Source organism: Grampus griseus (genome assembly GCF_964374135.1).
Source record: "Grampus griseus genome assembly, chromosome: 16".
NCBI lineage: Eukaryota > Metazoa > Chordata > Mammalia > Artiodactyla > Delphinidae > Grampus > Grampus griseus.
In genome coordinates, this window is record NC_139010.1 from 32,517,725 (window position 1) to 32,531,446 (window position 13,722).

Sequence of the window (13,722 nt, forward strand, 5' to 3'; positions counted from 1 at the left end):
CACGGCCCCTCCCGAGGGGCATCAGCACGGGCACTACTTACTCTTCAGGACCAGGTTCTTCCCTGGCCCCTCCCTTAGCTGCAGGGCTGAGCCCCCTCTCTGGGGGTCCGCCTCAAAGTCAGGCCTCTCTGAACTTGCTCTTCCTTCCTCCCCTGAGGTGGAACATGCTTGATCTGCTCGAGGAACAGAAAGAAGGCTGAGGCGGCCAGAGCATAGGAGAGGGGAGACGGGTACGAGAGGAGGTGGGAAAGGGAGACAGAAACCAGTTAGCACAGCAGCAGTGCCCTCCCCGTCTCTCCAGGGAGGAATTCCCCACAGCCTCAGAGTGTTCACTGCTGAAGCCATGGGTGTATGGTCACAGACAGCATTCACTGAGCTGTGTGCCTGGTCCTGGCTGTCATCCTTGCAAGAAGGAGATTTTGTACCCATTCCACAGATGAGGAAACTGAGGCCCAGAGAGGTTAAATCACCTGGGTGAGATACAACAACGAATAATTGTCAGATCCAGAACTCTGTCTCATGCCTGACTCCAAAGCAGCAGCAGCAGTGGCCACAAATACCTGTCCACCCCAGTACTGAGAATGGTAGCAAAGTAGGAAATGAGGGCTCTGCCCTGAGGGGCTTAGGGTATAGCCATGAGACAGAACTGGGACACATGGAACTGGCAGAGCCCATCACACACAACCTTGGAAATGAGAGACATCCTTGTACCTTTACAGAAGAGGAACCTGAGGCTCAGAGAGGTTAAGTAACTTGCCTTAGGTTGCACAGTATAGGATGGAGCAGGATTGGAGCACAGGCCAGTTCCCCTGACTGCCTCATAGAAAGTCAGAGTCCAGCCACCAGCTGGGAGCAGAAACCCCTTCTTTAGCATTTCCCAGACAGCCTGTCCTGCTTCATGGCCAGGAGGCTCACTGTTCTTCAAGACAACACATCCCTTTATGAGACTAACGAAACTGTCACATGCCTTTGAATATGCCCCCTCTCTCGCCTCTGGACTTCAGTTTCCCTCTCTGTGGCATGAGGGGCTGGACTCCCTGACCTATAGGGCCCCAGGGTCTAGGTCTCAGACAGCCAGGCTCCACCGGTCAGCCTTAGGAGCACCTCGAGGGCTGGGCCGAGCCGAGCTGGCTGGACCCAGGCAGCCAGCAGAGGGCAGCAGCTCTGCGGCCGCTCACCGCAGGCCTTTGTTGGGGAGAGGTCTTCACTGAGGGGTCTTTACGCCCATTGGGGTGGGAGAAGGCCTCTCTGAAACACGACAGGAGGCTGCTCAGCTGAGCCTGCCCTCCCCACAACAGTCAGTCAGACTCACCTCACCGGACTTTCCGGGGGTCCTTAGACTGGGCCAGGGGAAGCCAGGGGCTGCACCAGGTACTCTAGAATCACAGGGGCCAGCTTAGCCTGCTCTGCCACACCTGTGCTGTGTGACCTTCAGCCAGGCCCTACCCTCTCTGTCTTGGTAAAAGAAGACTGTTGGAACCAATGACCCTTCTGAACACTGGGCTCAGGGCACTTGGTGACAGATACTTCCAGGCCTGCAGGAGAGCCCTTAGAACCAGTACCAGGCCTCTCTTGCTCAATGTAGCTAGTTTCTTTCTTTTTCTCGGAACCAGAGCAACAGGATTAGCCAGTATTGGCCAAACAGAAGGACCTTTGCCTTTCTGCCCTCAACCCAGAGCCTGAGGGTTCTTCATGCATGTTGGGAGTTATGGCCTTAACCCTTTGTGGGCTGAAAAAGAAGTCCTCTCGTGGAGAGAGCCCAGGCTTTGCAGCCTGACTGCCTGGCACTGCATCCTAGCTCTCTCACAAACAAGCGTTGTGACCTCAGGCTGTTACTCATCCTCAGTCTCCTCATCTGTAAAGCAGAAACAGTAATAACACTTCGTGGAACTGTTGTGAGAATTTGGCACCTCACTGCTCATGAAGGAAACATTTCCTTAGCCCTCGTACCTGGGAGCGAGCATTCTCATTGCACCACTGTGTCAACATAGCCCACAGACAGCAGCCTCACTGATGCAAAAGTCCAAACAGACTGCCTGTGCTCACTCGCATCCACCCCAAGGCTCTCCTGCCAGAGAGGGCACCGTAGTCAACATCTGAGCTGAAGTGGCCCTTCCAGAACCTTCTCCCCGATGTACAGTGTCTGTCTCCAGAACTGAAATACTCAACAGGCCGTAAAGAATTAGGGGCCTTGGTTTTTCTGCTTGGACAGTGAGACTAACACTGAAGAAGACCCAGCCCTGGGATGGCTCAGTGACTCTGGAACGTGGCGTGCATGTAGCGGACCGTGCAAGGGGGGCGGGCAGGGTGCATAAGAACTGCAGGACGGGGGCAGATAGAGCCCGTGGGAAAGAGGCCTGGGGAGACAGAAGCCTTCTGCGTCAGGGGCTTCTGTTTGCAGCGGAGAAGCTGAGCAAACATTCTAACCTGAGAAAGTCCTTTTTCCTCCCTGCACAGGGAGCTCCAGGAGGTGGAGGTGGGGAGGCAGGGCAAGAGGCTCTGGTGGTTCTGGGAAGGGAGGATCCACTGGCTCCTTTCTGGTGCAACACGGACACTCTCTCTGGGCCTCAAGTGTCCATATATGGTAAATGAGGTGGCTGGCCTAGATAAGTGGGTTTCCCACACTTTGTAGCTCTAGAGCCCTTGTAATGAACCCCTAAAATATAAAGCATATAATGGGGAACTGTTCTAATGGCTGCAGGGGCCGGGCCAGAACCCATGGCAGCCTCGGCCCTCCGAGGACCTCCGAGCGCCTCTGCAGCAGGTGGTCTCTAGGGGCTCGACGACGGAGCCTCCCCTTTCTCAGAAGAATGAGCCCCACATCTGGGAGCACTCCTTTCCCAGTCAGTCATAGCCGCCCCAGCTGCTTCCTGAAACGACTCCATTTTCCAAGGTCCTTTCTTCTTAATAAGGAAACCTAATTTGGGGGCTGTTAATGAGGAAGCCAGGCAGGAGGGAGCAGGTCTGGCTGGCAGGACACCTGGGAACGGACAGGTGTGAGCCTGCGGAACCGTTCATGGGGCCCCAGGAGCGTCCTGTACCTCACTGCCCCCCACCCCCTAGGACTGACAGCCCTCCCAGCCCCTGGCTTCTCCCACTTCCAGCCCACACATCTGAGGCTCACAAGGGGATGGGTGGGACCTCCGGTCTGAATGCACAGCCGGCGCTCTTACAGGTGCCTCCCGTGTGCAGAGCCAGCACTTGGCGCTGGAGACAGACCCCAGGCTGAGCATGACAGCCCTGCAGTTTGGGGACTTGGGTCTGAGAGGCTGCAGGGCGCTTGGCACGGAGCTGGGGAGCACCAGGCGTGTCCATCTGGGGAATTCTAAGCTGTCTGTTGGGCAGCTCCGAGCTGGAGCTCCTGGGAAGCGGTGAGCCCTAAATCAGTGCTTCTCCCCAGGTGTGGATTCTGACTCAGGAGGGACCGATGCCGCTGGGTGGGGACTGTGCTTGGAGTATTGATGATAGCGAGTGCCCCGCAGTGGTGGCTGCTGGAGCTCAGTGAGGGATGGGGGAGAGGTGGGAGGCGTGGGAGAGTTCCTTGGGGGGAGTTTGAAGAGCTGCACTGGGGGAGAAGAGACCCTGGCCTGGGGCCACGCAAAACGCGGTAGTACAGCATCCCCCCGCCAACTCCTAGAATGGGGCCAGATTTGAAAGTGGCAGGGCCTGGGCTTTGGGGTCAGGCCTACCTCTGGCCTGGAAACCCCTGAGGGCAGAGCCCGGGATCCCAGGGCCTGGCATGGAGGAGGTGCTTATCAGTGTTTGCTGAGTGACTGAACGAGGCAGTTTGAGTCCCAGCTCTGCCTGACATTGGGGACCTGCCTTAGCCTGCCCGCCTCGCCTGTGAAATGGGTACATCTGCCACTGTGGATTCAGAGGCCTGGCGTGGACAGTGACTCACCCCCGCCCTTCCTCCCCTTCTTGCTGGCAGGTGGTCAGTCGGGTGGCAGCTCAGCAAGGGTTCGACCTGGACCTCGGCTACAGACTGCTGGCTGTGTGTGCTGCAAACCGAGACAAGTTCACTCCGAAGTCTGCCGGTAGGTGATGGCTGGGGGCTCCACGGTATCGGCGGGAGTGGGGGTGGGGCACTGGATTTAAACCCAAGGCTGTCACCACCCCTGTTGGCTGGCAGCTCGGTTGGTCCAGGTATGGCGTGAGCCCCCGCGTAGCAGCAGCTCACCTGCTGGCCTCTTGAGCCCACAAGTAGGGCCTGTCCCTCATCTCAGGGCCAGCGAGGGGCCCGGGGCACACCACACCCCAAAAACAGGCTAAAGGGAGATGCACATCATCTCATTCCATCACCACAGTGACCCCTTGGTGTAAGTGCTGTGATCATCCCCATTTTACAGCCCAGGAAACTGAGGCTCAGAGAAGCTGCAGAGATTTCCCCAGGTCACACAGCTAAGAAGTGGCAGAGCTGGGATTTAAGCCCAGGCCTGTACTCCAGAATCAGCATCCTTAACCCTGAGGCTCCGCTGCATTCATTCAAGATTTTTTTTATTTAAAATAAAACACAAATTAAAATAAAAATGAATCAGTACATTCAGGATTCTAAAAGACTGCTCTGTGTAGTATTCTCCATTGCAACTCTGTCCCGGCACGGGACCCCCTGACTCTATAGTAAACAGAGGCCACGGAAGGTACCCGGCAGCATTCTGTCTGTGAGCGCTTTAAGCACACTACAGGTGCAGCTTTACCTGTCGCTCCATCCTCATTACCTTGCTTAAAAGCAGGGGAAGCTGTGTAAGCTTTCACTTGAACAGACCTGGACAACCCAGCCCTGTCACTTGCTGAGTGTGTGGCCTCTGAGCCTCAGTTTATCTCCTCGGGAAGGCAGGAATGACAGTGAGACCGTTGCCCGGGTCAGTGCTGAGCAGTGTCTAGATGTTGTTAACGTTCTTTATGGAGCCTGAACAATTCATTGAAAAAGAAAAAAGTCAGTTATTTCCTCTGTATAACAATAAAACAGACGTTTTCTCTGAATTCGTCCATCAGTTCTTTGGAGTGTATATAGAAACAGCTTAACGCAAACGTTTAAAGGACGTCTCATGATGGGTTTTCCTCAGTCTGCACAGCCCACCGTCGCTTGAACACGGGTTTGTGCTTTGCTGTGTTACGACGGCCCATGCACGTGGATGGCACGTCACTCATGAAAGGTGGCGAAGGTCTCATTAGCCAATAGCTGCTCTGAGATCCCTGACGTGCCAGCCTGTGTTGGGATATCGCTATTGTATTGAACTGCTTGCCAGGAAATGGTCTTGGAATCTCATAAGAGACGTCTGTTCCTGATGGAATCTGCAGTTTTAATAATAACTTAAGTCAATACAATTTTGACTAGGTAAAAATTGCTGCTTATCCAAGAAGCATATACATCCATATCGCTGTTTAGTGCCTGCTCTTTGCAGGCATCTGGCCGGGGCGGGGTTGTGCTGAGGGGTAAAACAGATGTGGTCTCACCTCGGGAAACGTACCGTCCAGAGCAGGGATCGGCAAACTTGCTTTGTAAAGGGCCAGACCGTAAATAGTTTAGACCTTGCAGGCAATACGAAAGCAGCCATAGACAATATGTAAACAAGTAAGTGTGGCTAGTTCCAAGAAAGCCTTCTTTATGAAAGTAGATGATAGGGTAGTTTCCTGATGCCTGGTCTAGAGAGAGAGAAAATCATCGACCAGATAATCACAGCTGTTTGCTGTACACCAGAAACTAACACAACATTGTAAATCAACTATACTTCAATTTTTAAAAAAAGACATGCAAAAAAATCACAGGTGTATGTGTGACTGTGTGCGTAAATTCAAGCTGTGATAAGGGCCATGAAGGAGCGGTCTCAGGGATGCCACGAGACCACTTGGGAGTGGGGAAAGTCTTCCCTGAGACCCAAAGGTCAAGTAAGAGTTGAGTAGGGGAAGAAAAGGAGGAAGGACTGCCCAGGTAAAGGGAACAGCCTATGCAAAGGCCCTGAGGTAGAAGCAAGCATGGCTATTTTTTTAGCAGAACTAAAAGGAAGGCCAGTGGTTCCAGAGCCCTGGGGCAGAAGTCAGCAGCAGTTAGACACACAGGGCCTGTCTTGAGGGTTGTCCTAAGAGTAACGGGAACGTGGCTAAATTCTAATTTTGCAAAGATTGCTCGAGCTGCAAAAGAACAGATTGCTCAGGGGAGGCCGGTGTGGATGGAGGGAGCCAGTTGGCAGATTGCTGGGATGTCAGGATGAGGATGATGGTGGCTGGACCAGGAAGGTTCCGCTTCCTGTGGAGTGGAGTGGAGACAAAGGGATGACTCCAAGGGATATGTAAAAGGCAAAACCGAGACAGGGAGAGCGTGGCCAGAGGGGTCGAAGGAAAACAGGAGAATGGGCTGTCCCAGAAACCCCAGCTGCTCCCCAGGTCCATGTGTAGCCCCTCCCTCAAGGGTCTCTCACACCCCTGCTAGTATGTTCTGGGTGCTCTACCATATTATGCTTCAATGCCCAGCTCTGTGAGACACAGGATATTTTCTACATTTATGGATGAGGAAATTGAAGCTCAGAGAGGTCTTGTGACTTGCCTGCTGTCACACAGCTCGTAAATGATGGAGTCCTGGCCTCCTGAATCCAGGCCTGAAGCTGTGCCCACTGCATCACTGTTGACTCTGGGACCAGTTGGGGACCGAGATTTAGGAGGCCTCTGATCACCTGGGCCAGGATCTGAGAAGCTCCTCCATTTGGGAGAGCTCTTTGCTCCACTCAGATCTCTCTAGCATGGCCCTGCCCTCCTCTAAGTGGTATTTCCAGCATCACTTCTTCTCCTGAGACAAGGGATTTGTTCCTTCCCCATCTGTACCCCCAGTTGTGCACTGCTCTTTACAGTCTAGAGAGCCCTTTCCCATGCATGTGTCTATCTAGTCACATGATAGGCCCTAGGCCCACGAGGTGCGTTCTCAGTGTACCCATTCTGCAGCTGAGAACACTGAGGCCCAACAGGGCCTGCGGCTTAGCTGTCACTTGAATTCACTTATCAGGAGTCAAACCCAGGTCAGCCCCAAGAGCCACGACTAACCACCTTTCCCAGGCCGCCTGCCCTCTTGCCTCACGGCTCTCAGGGTCCCTGTCATCCCCCTGCTTGACCCGTCTTTTGGGAAGGCAGGGCACCAGTCTGACGGGGAAGACTTCAGCTCCTAGTTTCGTTGGTTGGGATAAAGGGTCTGTGGGGGGCAGGCTTGACCGTGAGAGGGGTGGAGACCACAGAGAACACAGCAGTGACCCCAGATTCCAGAAGCGACTCCAGCACTGGCCCCCGTCTTCTCCACATTACCCACCTCCCAGAGCTGTGGCCTCATCTGTCAAGAGGGATTATATGCCAATCCCACAGGTTGCCCGCGAGGATTAAATGACATTGCCCAGGCGTGGAAGTGAGGGGCCCAGCTAACACCTGGCGCACAGTGGGTGCCGAGTCAATATTTTCTGGCCTTCCTTCTCTACTTCTGTCTGTCTTTTTCCCAACATGGTTCCCGACCTCTCTAAGGCCCTTTCTGCCTTAGTGAGGCTGTTTCCCACCCTCTCTTTCCCTGAGGCTCTGTGGGTGGGTGCATGACCTGCCTAACCCCACCTCTGGGTACAGCTGGGAGAGTCCCCGTGGTGTCAGTTGTGTGTGTGCAGTGGCCACACCGGCCACTACGGGGCCCACCTGGGCCTCTCCCAGCCAGGCTTCTGCAGTTCTAGAACACGCTCTGTCCCCAGAGCTCCTGCAGCCTCTCCGCCCTCCCGTCTTCCTGTCTCCGTCTGGGTTCCCACTCTGCCTCACTGGCTAGTGCAGTTTTTACCCTCCCAGTCCTTCCCTCTCCTTTCTCTCTGAGGGTCTCTGATGCTGTCTGTCTCTGTCTGTCCTTCCCTTTCCTGCTGCCTCTGACTTTGTCCCTGCGTTGTGATGTGTATGTGCGTGTATATGTGGCGGTGAACATGTCTCTGTGTGTGTGTGTGTGCGTGCGTGCGCGAGTGTGTCTCCCCTCCTGCCTCCCCCACTCCTTCTCCCACTCTGTCTCCCTGTCTGTCTCTCTTGTCAGGAGGCCAAGCTAGGGCCAGAGGGCCGGTGGGATGAGCTCATGCAGCGAGAAGCAGAGCGGCGCTTTGTCAGGAGAGATGGCGGTGCGCTGGGCTGGGCTGTGCGCGCCAGCATTGGTGGGCTCTGGAGCAGGTGCTCAGGCCTGGGGGCAGTGCTGTGCGGTGTGTGTGTGTGTGTGTGTGAGAGAGAGAGAGAGACAGGGAGAGAGAGAGAGAGATGGAGCGTGAGCGCAGAGCAGACACTGCAGCAAACAGCCAAGTCAGGCGTCTCCACGTGGGCCCCTCTGATACCCAGCCCCCAGCTCTTTGTTCTGGTGCAGCCTTTAGCCTGTGTGCTCGCACACGGGAGCACGCGCACACGAGCACGCACAACAGCATCCTCCTCATTGGGAAGGTCCTTGGGGGCCAGCAGCTCCCTCCTCCGCCTCAGTCCAGAAGGTCACCTGCCTTGTGCCTCCCCTTGTCCCCCCGCCAGGCCACGGCAGGCCCCCCCGCCCCCCGGTCGCTGCCTGCCTGCTCTCGGCAATTTGGCAGGCAGTACTGAAATGTCAGCCTCCCTGGCACCAAGAGGCCCACGCCTGCTGGCTTCGTGGGCACCAAGCACCAGGCAGTTACCATGTCCAAGGTCCCCAAGAGCCCTCTGTGTGCCTCTGCTACTGTCCACGCTTGAATGACTCTGTCCCTTTGGTTGCCCCTGTGAACAGCCCAGAGGCGGGTTAAAATAATAGAATAGGGAATGTCAGAACCCAGGGGATGGGGAGCCCAGGGCCCAGAGAAAGGGGGATCTGCCCCAGGTTACAGTGAGGCGGGGCAGAGCCCAGACAAGAGCCTGGGTGGCCCACTGCCCGTCCTCACGCCCCTCTTGCCTCCCTGAATGATGACTCTGGGCTCCCTCTGAGAGGTGAGAGGCATGGGGCTGCTGGCAGAGTGGAAGATGTGGAGAGAGCCGCAGGTCTGGGAGGTGCCAGGGCACCCCGGGGGCATCCTGGGAGAGGCGACCAGTAGGCATTTGGAGAAGGGATCAGAGAACTCAGGAGAGAGGTCAGGGCTGAAGAGGCAGCCCCTGAAACCTCCGAGGAAGAGGAGGCCAGCCTTCTTAGGGACAAGCAGAGGGCAGTTGTCAACGACCTGCCTGTGGGCTGGACGTGACCTGCAGACAGCTGAGGTCCGACTGTTCAGCGGTTTTTAAAAATGCATATTAGTTGCCAGCGTTTGCTCTTTGGAAGACTGTACTGTCCAGTCAAATGCCTGGCTTCCTTTGAATGGGAACCTTGGACCCAGCCCGGCACGGGCTGGGTGGTGGCTGACCCCTCGGATAAGTGCCGTGCTTCCCGAGTTGTCTCACACCCCAAGCATTTCCTGAATTTGGAAACCTGCTGGGCCCTGTGGACATGTGTGTTTCTTACCTCTTTTCTACACACACGCTCACATCCCAACACAGCAGCCTGAGCCCCGGGCCCGGGAGTGGAAACCCGAGCAAAGTGGATCACTTGCTTTGTGTTGACAAACATCTGCCCGGTCTGTTTTCTCCAGTGTGCTGACAGCCCCCAGAGGAGCTGACAGCAGCCCACAGGAAGGCCAGCCTGGGAGGTGAAGACTCAGGAATGTGATGGGGCCCCTGCTCTGCGCCTCCCGGTCTGTGGCCTGCGATCCACTCAGGAGGGGCTCGAGAGAAGCTTGGTCCTTCTTGGAAGCCCTCAGTCCCCGGGGAGCTTCTGCAGCAACTTATGAAGCAGCCCTGAGGCTCAGAGACAGACCCAACCCCAGAGACCAATGGCAAGTGTCCCGCCTCCATCGGAGGGTTCGGATGGGGCACAGACCTCAGAGGCCAGCCAGGTCGTTTCATCACTCCCGCCCAGGACTCCTTAAGCAGGAGAAGGCAGGTCATAAACCATTTTCCTCTGTCATTGAAAACAATCCTTCTTGCTCCCACCTAGCTGAATGGGGGGCTTTCAGACCCCCACGGTGGTGCTCACATTCCTGGCCTCTCTTGGCGTCCCAGCTCCTATCTCTACCTTCACGCCTCCCCCATGGCCTGTCTCCACCCCCTCTGCCTCTGCCCACCCCATAGCACGCAGCCGCCTTCCCGTCACCATCACCGGGGAGGACAAATGGCCTCATTCAGGGACACCCTGCCAGATCTGTCTCTCTAAGACAAAGCTGTGCGCAGCTCTGCGTGAAAAACGGCTCGCAGCCGCCCAGTGAGCAGGCAGGATTGGTGGGTGCAAATTACAGGGAATTTGTTAACGCTTGCTGGCTCCCCCCAGAGAAAGCAGCAGGTGGGCCCTCACCCTTGAAATGCCAGGCTGCCCGGCTGGGCGCCTCGTCGAGGCCGGGGACAGACTTCCTCCTGGACACCAGCCCCCACCGCCACATCTGAGCTCAGCAGAGCTGGGATGTGAGGGAGGGACTTGGCTTCCTTCCTCCTGCTTGGCCGCCTCTGCACTCCAGGTCAGGTCCTGCTCAGGAAAGGGCTCTGGATTTCATCACCCAGCCCCTGGGAACTGACTGGCGGTCAGCTCTGTTTAAAGGACAAAACCTGTTTATCACTCACCTTCTGTCGAGTCACTGCTGTGAGCGAGGCCACTGGGGCTCTTATCAGCACACCCATTTTGTAGAGGTGGAAACTGAGGCTCTAACAGGGACAAGACAGACCAGGTACATGGCTTCCGGGGCTGGAAGCAGGACTTGGACCTCCACGTGATTAGATCTGGAGCACAGGGAGCTGTGCCTCTTCTGAGTGACCCTGTGTGAGCAGGTGGGGTAGGTCATCCTGGGCCAGTGGCCCCTGGCTCCCTCCCCTCCCCCAACTCCCTGATAGCTGAGGCCCAGTCACTCTGCTCTTGGAAAAAAAGAACAGTGGGGAGGAGCTCATGTGACAGAGGGTTTGTGTACACAGCTTCCCGGGCTAAGGAATTGGAGGGAGGGGTGTGCGATGGTCCCTGGCACGTCCGGAGTGAACAGTGAGGAGGGGGGCAGTGCCACGGAAGAATGAGAGAAGGCAGATTTGGAAATAGCTTCAAGGCCCTGGAAAAGGGAACTGAGTATTTCAGTGGCCATTAAAAGTGAGGTCCCCTAATAGTGATTACCATCCGGAAATACTTATGACATAATATTAATTTCTTTTTAGAAGGGTAACAAAATGTCATGCTCAGTATGACCTCGACCAGGTGCAAAAACAAAATATACATTTGGTTAGGCAGAGGAAGCAGAAAACAGAAGGGAATATACCAAAATGTCAGCTTAGAAATCATGGATCTATCTGGATGGGGGGAGGTAACTGACGCTTTATTTCCCATATTTTCTGCAGGGGGCATGGATTCTGTCTTGGTCAGGATGGTCGATGGTCGCCATGGGCTCCTCTGGAGCCTGGCTGGAGTTGGCATGGGGTGGGGGGAAGCGAGAGCACGCTGGTCTTTGGGCTGCTCAGCAGTTTCCCCAGCACAGCCCTCTGCTTCCCGAGGGCCTGGGGGACGGACCCCTGCTCGCTGGGGGGGGCTACTCTTCCTGCCTTCTTCTCTTTTGTGGGGTTAGTTCATCGCTGGCTCCCCCCACAGAGCCAGGGTGTGCAAGGACACGGCTGCCTGAAGGCCCAGCTGGTGGAGATCTGCTTTCCTGGCCTGTCCAGAAGGAGAGGGGGTGGGGGGATGAGGGCATTGGCTCATGGCAAGGGGGGCCTGGGGGCCGGGATCCTGACAGGCCATGAAAAGCCCTCTCAAGATGGGGCTGCTTTTCCTACCTGGACCCTCACGACTCCAGTCCAGAGCCCCAGCTGGGACTCCACACACATGATTGGGATGGGGGTCTGTGAGGCAACAGGGGAAGGAGAGGCCACTGGAGGCGCCTCAGTCAAATGATGTGTGTCTGAGTTTGGGTTTCCCCAGATGCAGACCCCGCAATGAAGATTCCAGTGCAAGCGATTTATTTAGGAGGAGCCCAGAAAGCACCAGTAGAGAAGCAGAGAAATGAGATGCGGAAGGCAAGGAGGAGGAGAAGTGTGATGTGAAGCACTGTGCCTGCCGTGGGGAGCTCCCGGAGACAGAGTAGGACGTGCCCCTCAGTCAGCCTGAGAGGCCAGGGCGAGGAGGTGTTCAGCCAGCATCTGGCAGCCATCGCTGGCTGGGGGCTCCTCGGGGTCAGGGTGCGGACGCACCCTTCGGCGCTCACCTTGGCGGACATGCCAGGAAGAGCCACGGTGCCCGTGGTAAGCAGAGGGTGTGTGAGGAGGCATCCACAGTGCCAAAAACAAGGCACCCAGTTTCCGTCCCCTGCATCCCAACCTCATCCCCACCCCCGCCATACTCTTCTGACTGTATCCTCCATATTTTTGCTTACTTGTTCTGACTTCAAGAGAGGAATTTGAGAAGGAAACTTTCTATCTTCTCCCTATGGCCACCGTACCTGGCGGACCAGCCCCCCTTGCCACATTTAGATGCTAACTGTCCAAATAAAGACAGCAGGCCCTGCATCCAGGTGTGGCTCCAGGTGCCTGGGCCGGCTCTCTGCTCCTTAAAAAGGGAGCCCGGGATTTGGGGAGCTGACCCTCTCCCCCTTGAACTAGCAACCTCCCAAACATGGGAAGAGAGCTGACACGGCAGTGGTTTTCTCACCAGGCCCCGTGATCACCTTAACCGTCTTGGGGGCCACATCCCTTTGTCCACACTTGAGGGTGCTCCAGACAAAGAGGACAGCCCTGGACAAAGCCATGGGGGCTGGGTACCATCCTCCACCTCCACCTCCACCTCCCCTGGGCAGGCCATGCCCCACCAACACCAACACCCCCAGCATCAGTTTCTTCCCCAGTCCAACGCATCTATACCATCTCTCTACCTTCGTGGCTGCGGGAAGAATAATGAAGTCCTGGGCGTGGGAATGCCTCTGAAAATAAAAAATACTAAACAGAAATTTTCAGGGCAAGGAACGACAGGCGTCTTGTGCCAGGCCTGCTCCGTGCCAAGCACGGGGGCTACAAACACGTATAAATGCACCACACACAGTCCCTGCTCTTCGGGTTTGAAATCAATGAATGCTCCCATTCTGGGGGTGAGACATGACAGTAATCCTACACACAGACACAGCCCTTTACACGGCCTTTCTTGTCCGGCCCCGTGAGATCCCCACGGCGGGCTTTTTCCCATTTAAAGAGGAGGAGACTGAGGCTCTGAGGGGTGGGAAGGTGGCCTCAGCAGGGGCAGAAGTGGGGCCAGAGCTCTGGCTATCCTTGCTTCTCTGCAGGTGTCCCCAAGGAGATGCACAGCCTCTGGGGTGATGCAGGGCCACGGGGTTATCGCCATTCAGGCACCAGGGTGTTGCCATGTTGCACCCAGAGCGCTGCCTTCCACCGTCCGGCCCAAAGGTGCATCTGGGACAGAGGACCTGCCCCAGGGTGCCCTGAAGATGCCGTGGCCGCCCGAGAAGTTAATAAAGCCATGGGCAGCAATTAATTCTGCAGAGGAAAGGGCCAGGTAAGAGGATTAAGGAAGCCAGAGCTTTGGTTTTAAGCTGGAGCTTAGCTTTCTCACCCTCAGAGGAGGGATTTCAGGGGATTCGACGGTGTGAGAGTGACATGGAGCAGGGACTTGGCAGAAAGTGGGCGAGGTGGTTATGGAACTTTCAGAGCAAGCATTGCAAGCCATGGCCTTATAAATACCTTCTGGGTTAGACAGACAGACACAGGAATTAATGA

General features: G+C 56.0%; 1 protein-coding gene across 4 annotated transcripts in view; it reads left to right on the forward strand.

Moving 5' to 3' along the window:
- The window catches only part of ZMIZ1 (zinc finger MIZ-type containing 1), a gene marked incomplete at its 3' end in the record, with an annotated part of 188,508 nt that overhangs the window by 91,293 nt on the left and 83,493 nt on the right, over positions 1-13,722 (forward strand). For all 4 annotated transcript variants that reach the window (XM_082672927.1, XM_082672928.1, XM_082672929.1 and 1 more), the window contains one exon: positions 3,932-4,037. In XM_082672927.1, the coding sequence (XP_082529053.1) occupies positions 3,932-4,037 (106 nt within the window). The remainder of the gene's footprint in view (positions 1-3,931; positions 4,038-13,722) is intronic.